The sequence below is a fragment of the Haliaeetus albicilla genome, chromosome 18 (assembly GCF_947461875.1).
Source record: "Haliaeetus albicilla chromosome 18, bHalAlb1.1, whole genome shotgun sequence".
Taxonomy (NCBI): Eukaryota; Metazoa; Chordata; class Aves; order Accipitriformes; family Accipitridae; genus Haliaeetus; species Haliaeetus albicilla.
Window position 1 is genome coordinate 114,818 of NC_091500.1, and position 23,963 is coordinate 138,780.

Sequence of the window (23,963 nt, forward strand, 5' to 3'; positions counted from 1 at the left end):
GCGCATGGGTGCGTGGGAAGTGCCACACCAGGACATTGCAAGCGAGGAGGGTCGTTGTGTAACGAAAGACGCATGAACCCACTGCGTGAGGGAAGACTGCATGGAGGCAGTCGGCACTGGTGCTTACCGGGGGTACAGCACGCAGGAGGGCACTGGTGGTCACCGGGAAACGGCACAGGGGGCAGCGCTGCTGGCTACGGGGGCAGGGCACGGGCTGGAGTGCAGCGCTGGCTGTCGCCGGGGGCGGTGCCGGTGATTTGGGGCCGGGGGGGCTCGGGGGCTCGGGGCGGTGCCGGAGCCGCTGCGGCGCCGCTGGTGGGGGCGGCGCGGGGCGGGGCGGGGCGGAGCGGAGCGGGCCGGGGGAGGTGCGGGCGGCCGTTCCGCCCCCCCCCGCCCTCCACCCCCACCCCGCGCTGCGGCCGGGGCTCGGCCCCGCTCCGTCCCGCGGCGCAGGGAGCCGGGCCGATGCCAGGGCTGTCGCCCGGGCCGGGGCCGTAGTCCGGGGCGCCCCTGCGCCGGCCCGCCGCCATGGCCCGCTTCTCGGCGTTCCTCAACCCCGTCCTGGTGCTCTTCAGCTGCGACCTCTGCCTCGTGCGAGCCAGTAAGTGCGGCCGGGTCGACGGGACGGGACGGGGCGAGGCGAGGGACCGTGCCGGGCGCCGTCCGGGGCCGTCCGCCGCCCTTCGCCGGACCCCGGCACGGGTACGCCGTGCGCCGGACCCTGCTGTGGGCTGGGGCCCCTCGCCGGCCCCTCCCGCCGGCTCTTCCCCGGCCCCGGCGTGGCCTTGGCCGCGATCCTGTGGGGCCCAGCCCTGCCGCCTCCGGCCCCCTGGCAACCCCCCGGGGCCGCGCCGTGGCCTCCAAGCCAGCCGTGCCTTCGTGGGACGGGGTGCGATCGTGTGGCCGTGCCGCCCTCCGTGCGCACCAGGCTCTCCCGGGGGCACCTGGAGTCGCCGCCTGCGGCTTTGGCTCCCGAAGCCTCCCGCTTCTGGGCGAGGCAGTGGGGAAACGCGGGATCTCCTTGTGCCCCCGCGGAGCAGGGCCTCCTTGTTTCCCGTCCTTGCCCCTCACCAGTGAGCAGCGAGTCCCGAGGGAGTTAATGGCCCCGGGCAGGGATGCTCCAGTGCTGTAGGCTGGGCTGTGAGCTGGTTCCTGCCTGACAGGCGTTCCTGCCTGCCTTGCTCTCTCTGGGCTGGTGTTTGCCAAGACACCGAGGTCTGTCAGCACGCAGGGTACCTCTGTCCTTTCTTCCCTTGACTCCTTTGAATGACCCTGTGTCAGTGGCAGCCTTCTGCTGTCTATTAACCCCTTATCAGGTTACTGATGTATCAGATTGATTTGTATCAGACGTGTTCTGATATGTTCTGCCATGTTTTCAGTCTCCTTGCAAAATATGCATTCCAGGGCCTGATGGATTCAGGAAGAAATGCAGTCAGGGTTGTTAAAAAGGGGCCACTTATTTTTAGATGTGCAGCCTGATGCTTACCTCCCTACTGCAGGGATAAGTTGGGCAAACATCTGGGTGCCCTTGAGCAGCAGTCCAAAGGGCACAGGCTGAGGGGCAGGTAAGGTCCCCTCTCCAGAGTCATAGCAGGATGGGGAGGGCACCAGTGGGGCTGTGCCCCATCCCTATGCAGCGCCACATCTGCCAACATCGGTCTTGAAGGGCATCTGTCTGGCCCCTTCTCTAACCTACAAAGCCAGGTTGCATGGCAGATCTAGTCCAGTGCTCAGCTGCTTACAGGTCAGCCGTCCGTGCCGCTCAACCTCAGGCTGCAGTGCTGCTGGCTCCAGCACACAGGACCAACTCTTCCCACCTCTTCAGCAGGTCTGAAAGGAACGCACTGCTGTAGTGACAGGACAAAAGGGTGCGCCAGGCCTTAAGTAAGTGATTGCTCTTTCTGTGGTGGTGTCCATTTCTTAATATGGCTTTAATCAAAAGTGAAGCTGGATAACTTATAAATGATGCAGAACCATTAGCGATTGATGCATTGGGCAGGACTTAACTGTGGCATGCTTTTCCCAGAGAGCCCATCAGGGTGTTGGAGCATCTTGGCTTTACAGGAATGTTTTTAATAGTTGGCTTCAGAGAGTACATTTTTTGGAGCCCTTGCACTCACAGATCTTTATGGCAACAGCTCTGGCATGAAACTGCTCTGACCTCAGCTACAGAGCAGGCTGGAGAATGTCAGCCTTAATGTGGGGATCATACGCAAAGCTTTCTGTGGTGTGAGCTGTCCTTTGGAGGTCTTGTCATAGCACCTTTCAGTGAGGTCTCATCTTGCATATCCTTGGGATTAAACGTTGCCCTGTGTTTCTAGGGTGAACTTCTCTAGTTTCAACTTCTGAAACTTCCTGTCCTTTCTCTTCCTGCTAGGTGTGCAAATCCCATATGCTCAGAGGTGTCTTTTCTGCAGTTTGCTGAACTGCAGACTGACCAAGGGACACTAATTTTTCCAGTGAAGAACTGCAGCCTGGACACCTTCTCACTGTCACACAGCTTCAGGTCTGCTTGCCTGGAGCCTGTACAAAGTATGTTTACAATGCATGAGGTCTGAAGCACTGACTAGCCATGTGCACTGTGGCTCCGCCATGCCCCCAGGTCCTCTCACCCTCCCCTCTCTCCATTTGGGACATTTGGGGATTGGCTCTGGGTGTAATAGCAGATCACGTTGGCTTTGTGTACTGTCTTTGCAGTATGATACCAGGGTGATATCCCCCCTGGGATGCCATTCTGCTGCCAGTAAATGAAGGTCCCTACACAGGGCCTTTGCGAGCTCTGGCTAAGTACAGTTCAAGCAATACTGTCAGGCCCATGCAGACCCAGCAGCATGGCTTGTGGATCAGTGTAGTGCCCTTGTTCTCAAATCATAGAGTGACTCAGCCCCAGGGCCATGTCTCAGCATCCCCAGCCCAAAAGCTTGGGCTGGGTTCCCCGCAGAAGTCTAAAAAAATCTTGTGCAGAGCAGGGAGCCTGCTACAAGCTCCATCCACAGACTTTTGTGTCGCAGGGATGTCAGACCCTGCCTTTAATTTCCTCACACGCCCTTAAAGGTTGGGTAGTCCAGCTGCCCCCTTTGGGCATGTTCAGACCTCATCACATTTTGTTAGATGTAAAAAGCTACCTAATTTATCACTGTATATGTATCCTGTGAAGCACGAGGTCCTGTTCTTGTCCTGAGGCCAGCTGGCAGGCTCTGGTCACATCCATAGCACTAAGTTCATGAGTTCCAAAGAGACGAACACATCAGTGCTAAGTCTTGAGCCATGCCCAAGAGTGGTTTGGGCCCATGCTGGCTGGTTCAGACCAAAACAGTTCCTGGGACCAGTCTCCAACACTAGATCCCTGGGCTGTTCCTGACCTCGTTACATTGCTACAAGGCTACATCGTGGTAGCCTTGGACAACTGTTCTTCTTACACCTGAAGGCTAGCAGAAACATTGCAGTCTCCCACCCCCCACTTCGAAATGCTTCTGCCTGGAACAGTGCAAGGGAGCAGTTATTTGCTAGCTGACAGGGTGCCGTCTACAGCTCAGCTGTTAGTTGTGCTAAGTTAGTGTGCTAAGTTGCACGCTGGCTGAGCCTGGAGCCGAAAACCAGACATCTGTGGGGAGCTCAGCTCCTGTGCTCACAGAATACACATGCCCAAGTCAGTGGCCAGGTCTGGGGACTGCAGCTTTATTCAGAATAGCCTGTTTTGCTGTTGGCCTGTGGGAGACAACGGTGTGCAGATGAGGACATGGCTCAGAGCATCCCTCTCACAGGTTAGAGTGATGAACCAGTTTCCCACTGGTGAAACTCTAAGGAGACACACTCTTCATGGGATAAAGGATGTTTGATTGTATCTTTGAATCCTTTCCAGTCTTCCAGCCTCCTGTTCTGAAAGAGAAGGCGCAGCATCCTGTGATGTCCTTGTTCGTGTTGTCTCCAATGACACTATCTCCTGGTGATGTGGCAGGCTTGTGTTGGGGACTCACTCAGCCCCAGTGTCTCTCTGAAAAAGTGTTTTCTGGTCTCTGTGGGTGACCCTTCTGTCTGTCTTAATTGCCTGTGGCAGACCACAACCCTGCATTTCTCAGAGTGGGAATCACAGCCTTTTCCTGGTTTGATCTGGAGCTGGGTATATTCAAATGTGAACGAATGCATTTAAATAGCTGACCTGCAGAAATTACCTTTCCTTGTCACTCTAATGGTGGTTGGTGGTGGTGTTATGGTTGACTTTTTTTCTTGCTCTCAGGTGCGCTCTGGGGCTCTTTTTCTATCTATATAAATCACAGCATTGAACTTGTGCTACACAAGCAGCTTGTAGAAGGACAGTGTCTTGTTTACAGGGAGAGAGGACACACAAACAGCAGCCTCAGTGTCTTTCTTCATGCGCTCCTGTGTCTAATTTCCAGACAAAATTTGGCTTTGTATGCAGGTCTGTGTACCTGTATAGGATCCTGCCACACTTTTAGTGCTGTGAAATCTCAAAATAGCGATGGTGCGGACCATGGGTCAATCAGGCCAGCTTTCTAAATGATAGCAACAGCTGAGTGTTGCTGCCAGCTTTGCAGCTGATGGCATTGCATTGCTGGGCAAGTCAGCTCTGCCTTCTGCATTGGGTTTTCCTCCCCACTCTAGAGCGGGGAGTAATGCCAGGCAGATGAGTTGGCCAGATTGAGTTGCATAGTGTGTTTATTCCAAGCTGCCCCATTTTTCTGTCACAGTTGATATATAAATACTGTGTCTGGGCTGCTTCCTACACAGTTCTGGGTGGTGTGCCAGGCATTCGTGATATGCACATCCACAGGGCAGCCCCAGAGCTTAGAGGAGCCTGATTCTACCATCACAGTCTTGGTTGAAGAATTGCATTAATGTAGGACTTGTTAGGACTTTCTGGACCCTACAGAAACATGGGACTTCCCTGCCAAGAATATACTCTGTGCCCAGGCTGAGCAGGAGTGTGTCATGCCAGGCAGCCCTGCTTCTGCTAGTGCTAGAGCTGAATGAACTAAACTTTCCAACAGATGAACATCTGAGCAGCAGTGAAGGTACCTCTGATCTGCAAGCAGCTGCCCTCATGAAGAACTGATGTGAATGTCATTCTCTTCTCTGATAGCAGTGTCTCTGCAGTGCTCTGAGACAGGCTGCAAAGACTTTTCTTTTCATGTGATTTTGAGCTGCAGGGACTGGTTAAATTGCCATGACAGTCTCTTAAACTCTAATTCTTTTTTGCTCAAGATGGGCCTTCATGTATTTCCCATTTCGATGTCTGCAAGGCGGAAGGAGCCTACTGGGGGCCCTTCATGTCTTTAGCTGCGTCTGGCAGCCTGGGCACATGGTCAGCATTGCTAATCCCTTTTATGTGGCACATGTATTATGAGCAATGGGCTATGTCTGCCGCTGCAAGCAAGCCCTTTAGAGAAGAGCCAGTCAGATGCCTCACGAGCTTGTCCTCCTTCCCTGCTGTAGGACACTGCAGAAGGTGAGGTGTGCAGTGAGCACATTTCTCACCAACAGCCAGGCAGGGAGGAGTCCTGGCCAGTGAGCGAAGACTGCTAAAGCCAGTGGGTGCCACAGAGGGGTAGCTGCACAGGCAGGGAGTAGCTCTGTGCCTGCATACCTACCCCTGCCCCCCGCCCCCCCCACAGCAGGCAGCTGCCCACTAGCCCAGGAAGCACCATGCGTGCCTGTGTTACTGCTGGCAGGGCCTCAGCCTTGTGCATGCTGTGCCACTCCTCTCCTGGGGACAGATTCACCTGAGAAGGTGCTCCCTGTAGCCCTGGCCAATGTGCTGCCATGGGCAGATGTTGGAGAGGCCCCCCATGGTGGTGTGCAGGGGTGAGTGCCTGTTCTGAGACATCTTCTTTTGCCTCTTTCCTGTGCTTTGCCCCGGTCCATTCCTGGCTCACCCAGACAGGCCACCATCCCCTGTCAACGTGACTGTGACGCAGCTGAAGGCAAACTCTGCCACAGTCTCCTGGGACGTCCCAGAAGGAGACGTGGTCATCGGCTATGCCATCTTACAGCAGGTATCCAGGCTCTGTCCCCAGGGGGCTGGGGACCCCTCTCACTGATAACCAGCATGCTCCTGTGTCAGCCCTTTTGCCGCAGTGTGGAGCTCCTCTGGCACCTGCCTGAGGACACCTCTGCTGTTGAGCAGCCCTTGCCAGGGCACCCTGTCCGAGCCATCCATCCTGATGGGAAGTAGCAGACCGTGGGCTGCACTGGGGGTAGCTGTCCCTCCAGTGGCTTGCCTGTGATTTCTCTGGATAAGGATGGTGCTTCAGCCATGACATGACCCTTCTTTGCTTGCCTTGCTCTGCCTCCACAGCCCCAGATGATGGTGGCTTCTCCAGGGAGGCGCCTGGCTCTCAGGCCACCTAGGGATGCTGCATAGCAAAGTGCTGGCCAGCCTGGCCCACCCCAGGGGTGGATGATTGCCCGGGAAGGGAGGAGTGAGGGGTAGTGTGCGCAGCACAGCCCTGCAGGCAGGGGCCTGTGGCTGGTGCAGCTGGGAACAGCCTCCTGGGGATGACAGCTCTTCACTCTGGCAGCGGCAAGATGGACAGATGCAGCGCTTCATCCGGGAGGTAAACACCACCAACCGGGCCTGCGTGCTGTGGGACTTGGCAGAGGATGCTGATTACATCATCCAGGTGCAGAGCATCGGCCTGTATGGAGAAAGCCAGGCCAGTAAGCGTGTCCACTTCCGGACCCTGAAGGAGACTGACCGCCTCCCTTCCAACAGCTCCAACCAAGGTGAGGCAGCTCCTTCCAGCTCGCCCAGGTGCTGCTGGTGGGGCCATACCTGGAGGTCTCCACAGCACACGGGCAGGAATCCAGCAGCCAGTGAGGAAGGTGCTGCCCTGAGCAGCAGGCTGCTTGGGACACATGGGGTCATAATGGGTAGCGGGGTTGTACAGGCTGCTGTTGTGTCCACTACGGCCATGATAATGTCCCCATGTCCTGGTTTACAGCCCTCCTGTACCCGGTCTTGGCACCCTATTCAGCTAAGCAGGCTGTGGCCAGGGCAACTGCTGTGGTCTGCTCAGCTGCTGCCCATAGGAAGCAAATATTGAATGGGCTCTCAGATGTCCCAGCCTGCAAGGTACCAAAGGACAAATGATGGAGCCCCACAGTCTCCTCTCCTACTCAGATCCGTGTTGTGCCTTCTTTCTTTGGGGTTGCCTACATGCTGGTCCATGAGACATGATCCAGGAATCCAAGAGAGGTGATGCCCAGAGGGGGTCCACTGGGCACAGGGGTCTGTCTCCAGAGCTAGCCATGAGGGGGACTTGAGAAGAGTATAACAGGGCAAGCAGATGGCTTACTTTCCTCAGAACTTTTGTGTTCAACTCAGGGCTTTCCTAACCTGCCCTGGTCCCTACATAGGGAGTAAGCTCAGGGATTACTCCCATGCATTGTGCAGTCCCTACTTGAACCCAAACAAGCTGTTAGAATCCCTGACTGCCCTTGGAAGCAAGGATGGTTTATCTGACACAGGAAAGCCACAGGCTGCATGTCCTCTCCCCAGCCAAGATGTCATCCCAAACCTGTCCTTGTTTGGGGGAGGTGGGCCTCTCTCCTCTGGAGCTCCTTTTCAGATCTTTGAGCGTTGCTGGTCCTGAAGTAGGTTCTGGTAGGAGGGTATCTGCTGCCAGCCCTGCCTGGGTTCTCTTCTCTGCAGGTGACATCACCATGGAAGGGCTGGACAAAGACAGGCAGCTGCAGACAGGCGAGATTATCATCATTGTGGCTGTGCTGCTCATGTGGGCAGGTGAGTGCCACAAGCAACATTCTGGCAGGCTGGGGCAGAGATGCAATCCAGGGCCCACAAAGACGATGGGGCTAAAGAGAGTGCAGAGGCATATTGGTATGGGTCTGGCATCCTTTCCAGTAAGTTCATTGAGTCTCTGTAGGAGCTCAAGCCAGTGCGGTAAAAGGAGCAACCACAGCCACTGCTTAGCAGTGATGGCCTGGAGCATGTGGGCTGGGTAGCCTGACTGCTGTGCTGGAAGAGCAGGAGACAATGTGGGACCCAAGCAATACAGGGTGGGAGCATCGCAGCTGACATTAACTATCATGTAACTTGGGCCTTAGCTAGCTTGTCTGACATCTGGTAACATTGCTGCACTGGCTGGTAGTGGCTGTGCCTCAATCAGCTAAAACTGTAAGATGGGTGATTTGCTCCTCTACAGCAGCTGATTAAAGCCAGTGCTTTAGCAAACAGCACATAGCCCTGGGAGCAAGGAAGCCTGAGCGGTAAGTCAGCTCCTGACTGGTCACATGCAGCTGCTGTGAATGGGAAGTCATTTGTCCCCTACTCCCTTCCCAATAAATGTGGATTTTCTAGTGGCATCTTGCAGGAATCTCTCCTTGTCTTAGCCCTGAACACTTTTCTAGTGCACTGGAAGAAAATACAAGATGCCTGCTGATAGCTTACACCTCGTGCAGGTTGGTGTGTCAGAGTGCCAACAGGGAGAAATCAGGTCCAGTCTGTGGGTGGCTGTGATAATGCACTGTGGTTTGAATGGGTCCAAGACATCTAATGATTACAGTTCAAAGCATTGCTCCAGAGTCCAGTGTCCCAAGGTGTGGGGCGTGTGCTGTGTGAGATGGGTACTGTAAAACCATGACAGAGTGACTGACCCCACAGTCAGTTTGCAAGACAGGACAAAGCCAAGGGCTGGCTTTTATGAGGGTCGCAAGCACTGGACAAACAACTTTAGTGCCTTGCTGGAGGCACTCAGCTGCTCACTGACTTCAAGTGCTGTCCCTCTCCAAGTGCCTCAACATCTGCCTTTGGCTTCACAGCCCTGAGCACCTCATGTGTGCCCTGCTGGCTTTAGCTGCATCCGTGTCTCGTCTGCCCATGGAAACTGGCCTGACCACACATGCAGAGGTGCCTGGGGTGGTCCAGGCTGACACAGATGGAGGGTGTGGGTGACCAGCACTGCTCTCCAGCTGGGATGCTGTGGGGAGGGGAGGCAGGGGGCAGCCAGTGTGAGGGAGTCCTTCATCCCCCGTCTTTCGGCAGCGGTGATCGCCCTCTTCTGCAGACAGTATGACATCATCAAGGACAACGACTCCAACAACAACAAGGAAAAGACAAAGCCATCCTCGGAGCATAGCACACCAGAGCGACCGAGTGGAGGGCTGCTGCGGAGCAAGGTGAGTGGGGAGGGCTGGCAGGAGGGATGGCATATGATGTCTGCTGTGGCTTGCTGCCTGGATAGGTTCTGGCTCTCTCCAGAAACGGAAACACCCCAGCTCGTGCTCTCACCCTAAAAACTGAGGAGGGTTTTTACGGTGCAGTGAGCCCTGGTCTCTCTGGGGTAGTGTATGTGTATGTGCCCCGTGGGTGATTGCAGGAGAAACACTGGAAGAGGTGGCAGGATATATCATCTGGGATGGCTCCCACACAGCAGGGCGGTACGTGTCCTCTCACTGTAACAGCCCCTTCACCATGCCCCTCCAAGGCTGCACCTCTTCAGCATCCCATAGACAGGTTCAGGCAGGAGGCAGACAAGCTGGGCAGCTGTTCTTATGGTTCCTGCACTGGTCTATCGCTGCTCACTTTCTGCCTTCACTGGGGCCTGCTCCAGGCCATCAACACACAAGTTGTTCATGGGAAGCACCCCAGAGCCCCTTCCCAACTCTCATGGAGGTACTGTGCCAGGCTATGGATGGGGAGGGAGCAGTACTTTCATCTGGCTGTTCTCTCAGCACCTGACACTTCTCCCTTTGTTACTTGACAAAGACAGTAATTTATAATCCTTTATATATAATGCTTTAATGGGACCTTGCATTAGGTTTTCCCTTGTGTCTCATCTGCCTCCTCTATCAGTGGGAACTCTGCTCACTGTTGCCTAACTGCCCCTCTGCTTACACATCTTGGTTTCCAGTGGATGTTGGAAGCAGAAACTTCCTGTTTGGACTTCAAGGCCCCAGTTCTCATCCTCCAGATTTTCCCGCTTCCTGACTACTCCTTGCCAAAAAAGATCCCTGCTCCAAACTGACCCTGCTCATATAGGGCTGAAAAGGCAAGTGCAAAGGCCTGTTCCTGCTGCTGCTTGCGAAGTTCACCTTTACGGGGCTGATGCACCTGAGTTTGTCTTTTTGCATTCGCCATACTCTTAGCATCCTTGCAGGTGACAACACTGCAAGTTTATTCTTGCAGTCATTAATTACAAAGCTGGGAACAAGGTATAGAAAAAGCTTTGCATTCACTTTGCCTACTGGCTTCAGGGCCAAGCTGCTGTAAAGCAGCAAACAGTGCAGCTCTTGATCTGGGCCCTGTTATAAAGCGTGGTCTTGGGGACACTCGCCTCCTGCACCCTGCTTCAGTGTGCAAGGGCTGAGCTATGAAACACATGTGCAGCAACCAGGACCCCTTCCCTTCCCAGCACCTTCTTTGAATTCACATATCCGCTGTGCTCTTCAATGAGCATATTCCTTTTAATGTAAGGGAAAGTGCCTGCTAGTGCTTGCAACAGTTTTTGAGAAAATCCACCTCGCACCTGCAGCCTTTAGTTCCCTTGGCATATGCCAGAGCTGTCATGAGGGGTATGGCAGTGAGACATGCTTGGCCCTCAGCAGGCCTTATCTGTTCCTCCATGCTGGTCATCTCATGCTTTGTGGATTCTCTACCCCATGGCAGATGTCCTCCTACCCCCTCACTTACCTTTTCTGCTCTGACCCTGCACCTACCTCCTGTCCAAGGACATCAGGTGCAGCGTGGCTACCACTAGGGACCAGACAGAAGCCACCAGATACCTGCAAGCCCTGGAGGCTGAAGAATGTGGGGCAGGGGGGCTGGTTCACCCAGGAGTACTGGGGCACCACAGTGGGCAGAAAGGCTTCCTGGGGAGGCAAGTGTGCAGTTGAAGGGACTGACCTGGAGGGAGGCACCAGGCAATGCAGCTGAGCTACCTGAACCTTTCTGCCAGGAGAGCACGTCAGTGCAAAAGGCTGAGGTTTCAGGGTTAGCTTCCTTGGTCTCCTGAGGGGGATGCTGAAGCCAGGTCTCTGCTGCAGCTCACCCACACCTCAGCTCAGGGTAGAGGGCTCAGCTGCACCTGGGAGCCCTTTAGCAGAGGTTTGCTGGTCTTAGTGCCTGCCTGGGAGGTTGGGGGCTCTGCCGTAGGGTCTGCATCCCAGGGGCTTAGCAAAGCAGGGCCTTAAAGCAGATTTTTCTCTCATAGAAGAAGTCTCCCTCAGTCAATATAATCGAGGTGTAAGTGCAGCACCAGCTCTGCATCTGGGGTCCTGGGCATCCTGCCAGAGCCAAAGCAGGCCTTGGAAGAAGAGGCAGCACCAGGCGCCCAGCCTGGAACTCTGCATGCGAAGATCCGCGTATCAGAACTTACGCTTTCCCGAGGGCGCCTGTCCGGGGATGTGCATAGAGCCGGCTCCCAGCCGTGCATGCAGTGCGCGGCCCTGCCCATCCCGCATGCCTGGCCCCGCTCCCCTGCCATTGTGGAGCATGGAGCTGAGAAAGGGTGGGGGGGCCGCACCACCAGCCCAGGGGAGCAAGCCTAGGGGAGCAGAGGGGCTGGTGCGCTGGCGTGAGGGGAGGCAACATCCCTGTGCACTGGCTTGGCCTGGAGCAGACCTTGCTCTCAGCTGCGGTGTCTGGGCTCGGAGGGCTGCCTGTGGAGGGCAGGAGCTGCTCCCTTTTGGCCCCAAGACTGGGGATGGGGCAGTGCAGGCATTCGCCCCAGTGCTGCCAGGGAAGTCGTAGCCAGGTGGCAGGAGGGTTTGTCTGTGGGCTGGGCCCGGCAAGCACAGCTGAAGAGTGGATCCCTGCTGGAGAACGGGGCTCCGCTGCACCCCATTGTTGCCATGCAGGGGCTTCAAGGCCTCTCCCTGCTGCAGGGGACAAAGACACAAATGAGCTAGTGCTGCCACAGTGCCCAGCCAGCCTGCAGAGCATGCAGCCAGGACAGGGAGTGCTGGCAGGAGCAGTTCTGTGGGGCAGTGTGAGCCCCACGGAGCTATGGGAGCAGGCAGTGCCAGGGCATGGCTGTGGCTTTGCCATTTCCCTAGTAGAGCTGAGTCCTGACACATTCAAGCTGTTTGTGGGGGAGCTGCTGAGCACCCTGTGAGCAGTGCGGTGCCTGTGCTGCCTGGAGGAGATAGTGTGGTGAGGCCCAGCAAGGTCTCAGCAGGCTCGGCAGGATGTGCGCTGCAGAGTTCATCACCGCTCTGGGGACAACCCTAGCTTCAACAGTGTCACATCCTGTTCTGGCTCCTTCTGTCTTGTGGAGGTATGGTCATTGCTGATGCTCCCGCTCCTGGCTGGTCCCGTGGCCTGCACCAGGTTGGCTGATGTGACAGACCTGTTGGAAAGGGCTGGCCCTGAATGCCCAGAGGTGGTGGACCACTGGCTTGCTGTCATGTGCTCAGTCTGCCTGCTCATGTGAAGACAACGTGAACCATCGACCACCCTGGGGCTGGTGAAGTGGAGATGTCTGGACTGTGCTTGTTTGCTCTTGAGAGCCTGCAGGCAGAAGTCTGTCACTGGGTATCTGCACTGCCCTGCACCTGAGGCTGAGGCCAGGCCCAGACATGCTCTCTTGCCGGTAGTAGGAGGGATCAGGGTGATGTGAGGAGGCTCTCTGCTGCAGAGATAGCAGCTGGTGCCCTGGCTGCTGCTTTCCCTCCGTGCTCTGCTCTGTGGCCTGTCACTGAGCTGGGGTGCTGGCTCTGCAGCCCTGGACTCAAGCATCACAGGATCCAGCGTCTTCCAGGAATAAACCTCCCAGTAAAGCACTTTCAGGACTCTTCCTTCCAGGTGCTGCTCAGCTCCTGCTGCAGGACTAGGTGGGGAAGGACGGGATAAGTGACTCCCTGTGGCAGGGTCTTTTCAATAAAAGCATCCTGGCTCAAAGGCAGCATTGTCCTGCAAAGTTGCAGGTCTGTGTCTGTGTGTGTGCATGCGTACATGTACCAACACTTCTTGAACATGTGTGTGTAGCCTTTAGGACACCTGTTCTTGCATGCTGTGCAAGAGCTGCAGGTCCTCTAAGGTCATCTTGCACACCTCTCTGGCCTTTGAGGGACTGCCAGTGCTGCATGCTGGGCTATGTCATGCTGCTGGACAAGTTGCAGTTACACTGTCCCACTGAGGATGGCATCACAGCTGCTTTCTCTGCACAAATGAAACGGGCTGCAGAGAGCAGACACCCTGGCAGCAGCACCATGAAGGCGGCTGAAGCCAGATCCCAGCAGGCTGCTGGCTGCAGGGGGCTGTGGTGCTCCCTGGTCAGGTGAGGAGAGGGAGGTACCTGAGCACCGTGGTGGTGGGGTGCAAGTGCTGCTGTGCTGTAACTTGGGCTGCAGGGAGCATGGCCATAGCTCCAGAGAAACAAACCACTTTTGTTTTGCCAGCTAACTTGTTTTTTAGGGAGGTACATTAAAAGAAATAGGGCTGTCAGGGAAATACAAGAGGTTTTTAAAAGTTCTGGTGCCCTGTAAAATGTTCAGAGGTGCTGGAGGCTCAGAGCAGACACATGCCTACTGTCATGAGTTCTTTAACCAGACCAGAGACAGACACAAAGAAACAAAGGAGCATGACTGTGCAGCAGATTTGAGGAGCTGGGGGAGGCACCAAAAAAAAAAAAAGTACGTAAAAATGCAGTGGTTGTGGCCAAATAAAAAAGGAGCACAAAAGTCGGTCACACTAAATGTAAAATCAGGGTGTGGTGTTGATGCAAAAAAGACACCACCACCACACACCACCACACACCACCCCCCCCAAAAAAAAAAGCCCAAACCCCAGCTACCACTCCTTTCTCAGACCATGGCAGTGCAGGAAGGCAGGGAACTGCAGAGATGAGGGCTGCACAGAAAAGGCAGCAGCAGTGTTGGACAAAGGTATTTTCTGATGCACGTACAAGTGCACACCCTGCAAATGAGGTTGGCAGCACCAGCACAGGACAGTGCAAATGCCCAACACAGTGCCAGGGCAGAGCAGGACATGCACATGCATACAGATACATACCCCCACCTGCCCTGCAGCACCAACACCACAGTGGTACAAAAGAAGGGCTGTGTAGTTCATGCAGAGCAATTCTAGCACACCAATTTAAGAGATGTTGGACAGTATTAGCACGTGTGGGTGATGGTGAACCCATTGCTAGCTTGTATATTGCTAAAAATAGAACACACTTGGCAAAGGCTCACACACATAAGGCTGAGATGGGGTGTGGGAGGGCAGGGAAACAGTTCACTCTGCAGCAACCGCTGGTTAAAGCCAGGAATAACAGCAGAACTGGCACCCATGAAGTCCTGCAAGAAGCCATACAGGGCTGCAGTGTTCAGCATACTCAGCAAAGAGCACACTGCAGCAACCGTGAGTCCCGGGGAGAGAGGCTGTTAAGCTGCTTAGAGCACTTGTCTGGAGATCTCACAGTTACCAGGCAGCAGGATAGAGCCCACTGCCCTCCCCAGTGGCAGGAGATGGCAAACAGTTATTCACAGGACAAGAGCAAAGGGTGAGTGAAGCAATCAGCACGTGCCAGCATTAGCTGTAGCACTGTCCACCCCTCAGTACTACCTACAGTACTCAGCTACAGGAGAGCATGGATGCCAAGCATCCTGGTTCAGCACATCAAGAGCTGTTAAACCCACAGCACCAACAGGTCAGCCATCCCTCAGTGCTGGAAGCTGAGGCTCTAACAATGACCTGCTCTCCCTAACAAACACCACCAATAACATCTACAGCTTGCTCTGAGCCCTCAGCTGTGGGAAAAAAGGCATGAGGCCACAACTCAATGTGCAAAAGCACAAGTGAGAAAGCGCACAGCTGTTGGCTAACCTGCAGGGACCCAAGCCTCCCCAGAGCATAAGCCTTCCCCACAGCACTTGCCTGCAGCACTTGCTGGGAGACTGGCTCTGCCATCTCAGGCTGCACACAGCCAGTACTGCTCAGCTGGGGCTGTCAGTGTCACCAGCCTTAGAAGGGGAGATGTGCTGCAATATGACAGGAACCCAGCAGCAAGGTCCTCAGCCAGAAAGCAGCTGCAAACTGTTACTTGCTGGAGAAACCAGACATCCTGCTGGCTGCAGCCTCCCCTGCTCTTATCTGGGGAAGGAAATCAAGTGCATGGCTTACCCATGTCTCCAGACCACAGCCAGGTGTGCAGCAGGGCATAGGCACCCCAGAGCAGAGCAGGCACACAGGGAGAGGTTGAGAACCACTGCCACACAGGGGGCTTGTGTCCTCCCTGGCCTCAGCATGGTCAGCTGTCAGCTCCCATCAGTGCAGATGATGTTCACAAGTGCTCAAGCCATACCAGTCCAGCACAGCCTGGACCAGCTACCCCTCCCCCCACCAGATAACAAGGGCCACCCTGGGCCCCAGCAGCCCTCAGCATAGGGGGAACAGCTCCCTCAGGGCCAGCAGCCGAGGAAGACATGGGAGCTCCAGGGCAGCTGCAGGTTCCATCATCTCAGGGCACAGCCCAGGCCCTCACCACAGGCACTGCAGCAGAGACACAGTACCTTGCACACTTGTGCATGACACCCCATCCAGCACTCAAACCCAAATGACAATAGTAAAAAACTCAGTTTATTTCCCTATAAAGGCAGAGCTTTCCTTTAAAAACAAGCTCATTCACTCATGAGAGGGTGTGGGGCTGAACTGCAGGGGCAAGGCCTTCCTCATTCACTCTTCCAGGCCAAGAGCTATCGCTCCCTGACAGTCATGCATGCCGAGCAAGTCCTCCACTATCTCCAGGGGGCTGCTCAGCCTCACCTGGTACCCAACTGCCACCACGAGGAGCAAGGCAGGAGAAACAAGCAAAGCAGGTGAGACAGTGCAGTCCAAGGCGCACTGGCTGCATCCTGCAGGCTCAGAGCACTTGGGGTAGCTCTGCATGCACTGGGAGTGGGCAGAGCAAGGAGCACCGGTCCAGCAGCCTGAGCTGGGAGCAGGGAGCAGCTGCAGTTTGAGGCGGTTCATGCAGGCGGAGAGCAGGACAAGGAACAGGTGTCATGGTCTGTGCACTGCATGGCAGCGGTGCCAGCAGACCCCGTGCCTGGTGGACAGTGCCAGGGGGAGGGGCAGGCACTGTCTGGCCCAGGTGCAGGCACAGGGTGAATCCTGAGTGGCTGGTCCATTGTTGCAGAGATTTGGCTTAGCCCAGGGGAGTCTTGGGGCCAGCAGTCCCAGGGCCAGCTGTGGGGAGGTCTCCAACCCCTCCCAGCCCCTTCCAGCTGTCTGGGGGTTGCCCCAAGCGGCAGCACAGTAGCTGTGCAGTAGGAGAGCTTGCCCTGGGCACAAGAAATGCTGACTCTGAAAAGCAAGAGGGAGGAAGACCTGGTCCATGAGGCATGCAGTTGGGAACCCAGCACAGCCTAGGAGGGGAAACAGACCTTCCCAGGTGAGCCATCAGCCCCCTCCTCCTGCAGAGGACATGCTGGGGGATGTGGCAAAGCAGCACTGAAGGAAGAAACTTACCTGCTGGGCTGTGGGCTCCCTTCCCCACCTCCTCCATGCTGCTTTGGAAGAGAACACAGCACCCATCATACCCCAAGCAAGGCCTGCTGAGAGATGCAGCATGCTCATGACCCTGACAACACAGGCATGGCGCAGCAGTACCAGGCACTCAGAGTGCAGAAGGCCCTAGCGCACTTGCTACCAAACCCTTTCCCCAGGCCAGCCTGTCCTGCCTACAAAGGGCTGGCACTTCACAGAGCCACATACATAGCTCCAGTCTGTGTACGCACTGGTTCCCAGCTGATGCCAGCTCAGACCAGGCTCAGCCCTGCGGCGCTGACAGACCCCAGCCAGGTGTCAGCTGACAGACACATGGAAAACAGCCACAATGGAACAGGCCTCTCACACCCACCACCACAGGCACTTCTGCAAAGACCTATGGGTTAATACTCCACTGCCAGACTGGTACCACCAGCTCCTCCCAAGCACAGGACAGACACCAGCAAGCTCAGCCCCAGGCCCTAGTCCACACAGAAGTCAGCATGACTAGGCCTCCATCCTGGTCCAAGCCCCAGGGAAATCAGTGGGAGGAGAGGGACAACTCTGAGTCCCACCTCAGAAGCATGTCTGGATAGGCTGGCCTCAGCATAGAGTGGCAGAAACAGAAAACAAGTAGCATCTCTGGGTACAACCTGAGGGTCAGCATCTGCCCCACACAGCTCCACTGCAAAAGCTGAACTGCAAGATCTGCCCCTCCACAGCTCAGCTCCCTGTTCACTCAACCTTTCAGCTGACAAAGGCAGAGAAAGCAGCAGAAAGCTCCCCCTTGTTCCCATCAGATCTCCTCCATGCTCCCACTGTGCCTGTGGCCCCAGCAGCTCCCCTTGCATGAGGCACAGAGGTTCATCAGAGAGATCCCTGAACACAAGCAGCAGCTCACCACCTACCCAGATAAGGTTTCACCGATGTTATCATCTTCCTCCTCCTCTTCCTCCTCCTGGCAAACAAACAAACAAAACAAAACAAAAAAAACCCACCATGACACCTCACTGCCTGGGCACGTCTCTGCCAGGAGTGAGGCTGGGCTGCCCAGAGCCTGTTCTGGAGCAGCAGGGCAGTCCCTGGCCCCTTCACAAGACACAGTCACCCACCAGCCATGACACAGACAAAGGGTGCCTACAGGCAGTAGGGGGAGAGATGGCACCTGCAGTGCTGGGCTGCTGAAATCCTCTGGGCCCAGGCACACAGCCACACAAGGGGAGAGACAGACCACGGCACTTCTTACATCCCCTCCAGCCAGCAAAGCACCAAACACAGGCTGTGAGTGGGGAACAAGCTGAGACAGCTGCTGCACACAGCACACCTCTGCCCAGAGACAGGAGAGGGGTGAGCACACCTTACAGCTGGAGGGCCAGGCAGAGGACCACCCAGGAGCAGATTGTAAGCAAGTAGGACCCCAAGCACTGCCAGGGTGGGCCAGCACTGGAAGCATGAGGCCAAGGACCAAGCGTCCAGAGGCTCCTGGGCAGGGACACAGTGAGACCGGCAACACTGGCAATGCTCTGATTGGCTCTGGACATGCAGTAAGTATAGTGCAGCTGGGCAGGGCTGAGCCTTAGCCCAGGCTGGCAAGATGATGACCAAAGGGTCCTCTTCTTCAGAGACAGTGTCTCACCCCTAGTCGTGGCACCAAGCATGCAGAGCAGGTCCCAGCTCCCTGTCTGACAGTGCCAGCAGAGCAGGGCTGAGGGCTGCAGCAATGCTGGGCCTGACAGGAGAGCTGGAGCAAAGACCACCTGAGAAACTGCGCCTGCCTCGTGAGCCAGACAGAGCACAGTGCCTCTCTTCACGTCAGGCCGCCATGTGCAAGGGAGGCTGCGCAGATACCAACAGGGTCCTGGAAGGCCAGGAGGAAAGAGCTGCGTAAGGGTTACTCTTTTCCTGCCCTAATGCAAGACTGCCGTGGGCATGGGCCAGACTTGCACATACTGTACCCCAAACCGGTGTCTGAAGGGAGGGCTCCCTGGGGGGGCTGGCTCACTTGGTCTGCCGGGCTCACTGCTCTCCAAGACACATGAAGGGTGAAGGGGCTGTTCCTGCCTAGAGCCTGGGACAGGGCAAAAGCAGCAGAGTTAGTGCCTGCAACCTGGAGAAGGCCCAGCAGTGGATGTACAGGCAGGACTGTGGGCAAGGGACAGATACCCCTGCTGTGCTCAGGGAAAAGTGCAAACAAGGGTGCAGGATCACTGCTCAGGGCAGGTACCACAGGGCTCTGAGCTGTGCTACAGCTCAGCAATGCAGAAGAGTTCAGCATTGATAGCAGGGATGCCCCCCACCCCAGCCAGAGATAGGGCAGGCTCCCCATGTGGGGCAGTGGCAAAGAACACAACAGCAGGGACAACACTCTCCCTACTTGGTGTGTTTCACCTGCCAGGCAGCAAGCCATCTCTCCTTGGCACAGCCCAAGACAGGGTCCCACACTGGAGACCCCAATCCCAGGGCTAGGCAGAGGGCCACGTTTGAGAAATTCCTCTTACCTGCATGTGCTGCTTCCCAGAGATCCAGTGCCATCTGGAAGGCCTGGGCCACGGTCAGAGTCACAGCCTGGGCCTGTGTACAAGAAAGAGAAGGAATGTCTGCTTCCATCTGGGCCCTCAAGCCAAGGCAACCCCACTGCCATGAAATCTGAGAGCCCTCAGGCCTCCCTTGCTGCCTTTCTCTGCAGAGCACACACAAGGAAGGCCAGAGCTCAATGCTGTGTCTGTCTACCCATGTGGGTCAGCCATCCCCAAGAGGAGATCCCAGAGGAGCTTGGGACAGAAGAACCTCCTTTCACTCACCGCCCGCCTCTGCAGTGTGAGCACATGTGCTCCCTCACTCCATTTCCAGCTGAGGTGCACAGAGGTAAGGGCTCTTTCTCTCTGAAGGGGGAGAAGGAAGGCCCTTGCTCCCACCCTTACCTCACAGAGCCAAGAGCAGAAGGGAAGTGCTTACAATCTTCTTCTTGGGTGAGAGGAAGGCATGGCACTCCAGTGCCCCACTGTCCTGGCTCTGGGCAACATAAGCGAAGACTTTGTTCTGCAGCTTGTCTGTTGTGCAGTAGGAGATCCTGCAGGCAGAGAGGAGCTGCTCAGGGTGATAAGGGACCCCAGCACAGGTCTCCTGCTGTGCTCCCAGAACACCAACAAGCAGCGCTGACAGCCTGAGGCTTTCATCTGCCCCAGATGATCAGGCAGCCCAACTCCACAGCAAGGGCCAGAGGCTTCCTGGCACCTACAGCTGGTAAGAGATCACTGCATCCACAGGCATCCCGTCCTATACTGCCCCAGTGTGCTCCTCAGTCCTCTGATGCCCAGTCCAACCCAACATATGAACTCAAGCATTGAGACAAAAGTTGCACAGAAGGGTCGTGATTGCCTCCAAGGACATGATTGGAGGCCAGCCAGTAGGATGGTCTGCCTTGGCACATCAGCTCTGGTGCTGAGACCCAAATTTTGCACCAAAGAGATGTCCTGTCTCTGCTTCCAATCTAGCCACCAGCCTGCAGCCACGCTCCCCTCACACCCAGCACCCACAGACACCCAACCCAGCCAAAGCACAGCTGGCAGCAGTTAAAAAACCCCACATCAGCTCTCACAGCAACTGCCTTTAGCTAGCCCAAGTAAGCTGCAGTCTACGGCACACTCATGCCATTGCAGCCAGAAGGGCGGTCCTGTGTCAGTGGAGAGAGACAGACATGCAGTCCTGCCCTAACTGTGGGGCTTTCCAACCATCAGCCTCGACACCCTGCTTGCATGCCGGAAGAGACAAGCAGGGCCCAGTAAAAAGACAGATGGACTGACCCAAAGCTCAAGGCTGCCCAGGGCCCTGCCTGTATTCAGCCCCAGGCAGTGCCGTGGGGCACAGCAGGGAGAGGGCACAGGCCTCAGGGAGCCAAAGGAAGACCTAAGCTTGAAGGTACCACTGACAGAAGGCCCAACCTTCCCTGGCTGCTCAAGATCCCATCAGTCTCCAGCTGGCTGCTGGGGAACACCCAGGCCCTCCACATGCCATGCCCACCTGTAGATGGAGATGTTCTCAACCATCTCCTTTGTGTCTGCATCCTGCAGCGAAATGCCCCTCGGAGACACTGTCAGAATCACCTTCTGGAACTTGCGAGCTCCCACCCGTGCCTGGCAGTGGGGAGACACCAGACACCTCTGCAAATTGGCAAGGGTCTTCACCCCCCCTCACTGGCAGGAGTCCTCCAGACTCTGTATGGCGTGCCACCCACTTGGACCCTTGCTGCAAAGGCTCCTGCTGTACAGATGGGAAAGCAGAGCCTGGAGATCAGGCGTGCCTTGCATAGAACACCCCTGGAATCCGTTCACACTACTGCCATGCACATGGGAAAGGACAGACCCCACCTCTCCCACTACTTCACCCTCCTCTCTGTGCTGTGACAGGCACAGTTCTGCTCCTAGCCATGTTCCTGGTGTGGGAGCAGGCAGCAGTGGCTGTCCTGCAGGAAGACAACTTCCCCCACAGCACAGAGGCAGAGACCAGCCAGCCTCCTGCACGCCACCCTCCTCTTGGGAACAGCACGGTCCCTCACTGGGGTTCAGGGCTGGGACACGGACACTTCCCGGAGTCCAGGGGCTGGGTTCTGAATTGGCTCTTCTCCACCCCAGCACAGCAGGACCCCAGGGCCAGCTCTCACCGTGGCCACGATCCTGCGGATGGCAGCAGCAGCCATGTCTTCTCCTTTGGGTTTTTCTACCAGCGTCATGCCTAGATACTTGAGTGTGAAGCACATCCCCTCAAGCAGCGGCTCCTGCATATCAGCCCAGCTCTCAGGAAGCTCTGTAAAGACAAAATGCTTTAGAAGCCATGTGCCAGCAGCCCTATGGCTAGACCCAGCAAAGCCACCCCACCTTGTTGCAGCTTCACTGCTCCCAGCAGCAGTGCTGCTACCTGCACTCAGCAGGGCACTCTTCTGGCTCTGTGACATTCTTGGAAGAGAAACAGAGTGAGAGGACAATTCACCATCAAAGCTTTAGTCCTCCATCCCTGGAAGTACAGGCTCTGTCACCACAGATAGTAAGCTCCTGCATATCTGCATAGGGCCTCAGATGCTGCAGTGTTCACTGCTATCTGCAAAAACCTTGCATTCCTGGGTCCCATCTATTTCACTACAAGCAGGATGTTCTCTGTACTCCATTCATCTCTCCCACCTAAGCCACTGGCACACCTCAGAACAGCAGCATTTGCTGCCACATTCGGTCAGATCAAAATCCCCGAGTTGTTCCAGTAGAACCAAAGCCAAACCGTCTGGTAGCTATCATTTGCAGCAGCAGGCTGCCAGGGAAGGCGTAGGTCGTCCAGCACTCATGATCCAAGCTGAGGTGACTGGGAAGCAACTGCACCACAAAGATTCTGTGTTAAGGAAGAGCTCAGACTGGTATTTCAAGGATGCAAACTAGCTTCCAGGAAAACACATCTTATGGATGAACTCCAGTGCACAGAGGGAAAAGAGCTCCCATGTGCATTACTTTGCAGGTCACAGAATTAAAGGGGCACTGGCTTCTGTTTCCTCTGTTCTCTCTTTTCAAACCCCATCGCTGCAGTCAAGAAAAAACAAAACAAAACAAAACAAACTCCAGTGGGCAGAGTCTGTTCACTCAAGAAAGATTTCCTAGGGACAGTTGTCAGCATCTCCAGCTTCCTTCAGAAACCAGTCCATTTCACCAGCATGTTCTGCCACACAGCAGATGTGCTGGTGGGAGAAGGAGCCCTCGCCCTACAGTCAGTCCCGACACCACTACCCTTGGCAGAGAACACACAAAGCAAGCACCACAGAAGCATCCATTTGACCTCTACTCCCACAAGACAAAGCCACTGGCTTCAACAGAAAGTTGACTCTCATCGAAAGCAAAAGCTTTAGTTACCAGACTAGTGTGCCACACACGAAGGAACAATTCTCTTGTGCCAAGCACTTCCTGGTGATAATTTTCAAGAAGAACTGAAGCAGATGTTAGCACACATTTACTTTCCTCAAATCCCAAAGATCACAAGGATGGTGGGAGAGGAGATATGCAGAAGGGCTAAGACACAGGGAGTCACAGTCTCTCTCTTCCTGGGGATTCAGTGCACAGAGGAGGGAAGGAACAGGAACACAGAAGTTACACACACTGCTACAAACGCTAGGTTTGTACACTTCCCTGGGAATTGCCTAGCTATCTACTGTTCACACAAATACTTTCAGGGTTATTTTTCATCTCTTTCCTGGGATTAGCTCCCTGAACACTACTGGCACACTTGCAGAAGGCTCTGACTCATAATTGGAATAACCTGAACCCACAGGGAAATCAGGAGACCTTATATCTGCACAGCATACTCCTGCACAAATGACAACTACCAGGGAACCCACCTGGTACCAGGCTAGAAGAGCACTGTCTCACTCTCTGAGAACAGCCCACACATACAAGGGCTGCCAGAGTGAGCTCTGCTGCTCCAACAAAGCCTTTGGACAGCTGTGACTGAGAAAGCTCAGCCATAGCCTTCCTGCTGGGTCTCTGGGCTCAGCCTCAGATCTGGCTATGCCACAGACAGCACGGCAGCCTGCCTGCAATGAGCAACATGCAGGCCTGCCACACTCACTGTATGCCTGTCCACACCTGCAAAGGACCAGACGCAGTGCTTCGGGGGAGCCAAGGCCTGCACAGGCTGGGGAGGGTGCCCACGGATGAGGCACAGCATGTCCCAGCATCTGGCACTGCCTGTCACAGCCGCCCAAGGCCTTTCAGCCCACTGGTGCGGGTGGCCTCAATTTAAAAGCGGGGCAAGAGGCTGGCAGCCGGGCTAGTGTGGCAGGGAGGGCTAGGCAAGCAGCCCACATCGCTGCTGCCCACCTCGGCCTGCAGTCCCACAGCCTGCCCTGCAGCCTCGCCGCTGCCTGCCTCGGCCTGCGGTCCCACGGCACGGCCACAGCCGTGCCCCGCACCGCGCCCCACAGCAGGCAGCGGCCGCGTCCCGGGCCCGACCAGACCGAGATGCGGGCTCCCTGCCCGGAGCGATACCCCGCCCGGTCCGCGGCCCCCGCCCGCTCCCCGGCCCCCATGGCCCGCACTCACTGCGCCGCCGGCGGAGCCCCAAGCCGTGCCGGGCGAGGCGCGGGCTCCGCAGCACGGCACGCCCCGCCGCCCGCAGCGCCTCCATGCCGGAGCCGGAGCCGGAGCCTGCCGCTATCGGGTCGGCGGGAGGCCCGAGCTGTCCGCCGCCGGGCTCGGCGCGCTGACGTCCGCAGCGGCGGAGGCGCTGGCGTCGCCGGAGCAACGAGGGGGCGGGGCGAGGTGGGCCCGGCGGCGGCGGCGGCGGCGGCGGCGGCGGCGGCGGCGGCGGCGGCGGCGCGGGGCCGTCCCGGTACCGGTCCCGTTCCCGGTGTTCGGCGCGATGCAGCTGCGGCATGTGCGGACCCTGCTGGCCCCGCAGGTCGGGCTGGGCCGGGCCGGGCCGGGCGGGGAGGGAGCGGGCCGGGGGGCGGCGGTGCTGAGGC

At 56.4% G+C, this 23,963-nt stretch overlaps 3 protein-coding genes across 23 annotated transcripts in view; 2 read left to right on the forward strand and 1 right to left on the reverse strand.

The window, feature by feature from the left end:
* Positions 1-364: 364 nt before the first annotated feature.
* On the forward strand, positions 365-12,881 carry FNDC4 (fibronectin type III domain containing 4). Of its 2 annotated transcripts, none has more exons than XM_069805320.1 (6): positions 365-601; positions 5,899-6,014; positions 6,540-6,744; positions 7,673-7,762; positions 9,023-9,156; positions 11,193-12,881. In XM_069805320.1, the coding sequence occupies exons 1-6, from the start codon at positions 529-531 to the stop codon at positions 11,223-11,225; spliced, it is 651 nt and encodes a 216-aa protein (XP_069661421.1). In that variant the 5' UTR covers positions 365-528; the 3' UTR covers positions 11,226-12,881. The 2 variants fall into 2 exon arrangements, with proteins under 2 accessions (XP_069661421.1, XP_069661420.1); XM_069805319.1 differs by having other exon boundaries at positions 368-601; positions 11,190-12,881.
* A 2,656-nt stretch (positions 12,882-15,537) lies between these two features.
* LOC104320590 (low density lipoprotein receptor adapter protein 1) lies at positions 15,538-23,875 on the reverse strand. Of its 19 annotated transcripts, none has more exons than XM_069805306.1 (10): positions 23,542-23,875; positions 21,129-21,271; positions 20,489-20,601; positions 19,424-19,538; positions 18,967-19,039; positions 18,471-18,536; positions 18,226-18,326; positions 17,377-17,426; positions 16,451-16,536; positions 15,937-16,285 (listed from the first exon to the last, which is right to left on the reverse strand). In XM_069805306.1, the coding sequence occupies exons 1-10, from the start codon at positions 23,873-23,875 to the stop codon at positions 16,128-16,130; spliced, it is 1,239 nt and encodes a 412-aa protein (XP_069661407.1). In that variant the 3' UTR covers positions 15,937-16,127. The 19 variants fall into 19 exon arrangements, 13 of the variants coding, with proteins under 13 accessions (XP_069661415.1, XP_069661414.1, XP_069661413.1 ...); XM_069805305.1 differs by having other exon boundaries at positions 16,451-16,488; positions 18,226-18,348; positions 18,424-18,536; XM_069805304.1 differs by having other exon boundaries at positions 16,451-16,491; positions 18,226-18,348; positions 18,424-18,536.
* The window catches only part of IFT172 (intraflagellar transport 172), a 39,078-nt gene continuing 38,897 nt past the window's right edge, over positions 23,783-23,963 (forward strand). For both annotated transcript variants that reach the window (XR_011328552.1, XM_069805300.1), the window contains exon 1: positions 23,783-23,899. Coding sequence is in view for 1 of the 2 variants with exons in the window: in XM_069805300.1 (XP_069661401.1) it covers positions 23,861-23,899 (39 nt within the window). In the remaining variant the exon portion in view is untranslated. The remainder of the gene's footprint in view (positions 23,900-23,963) is intronic.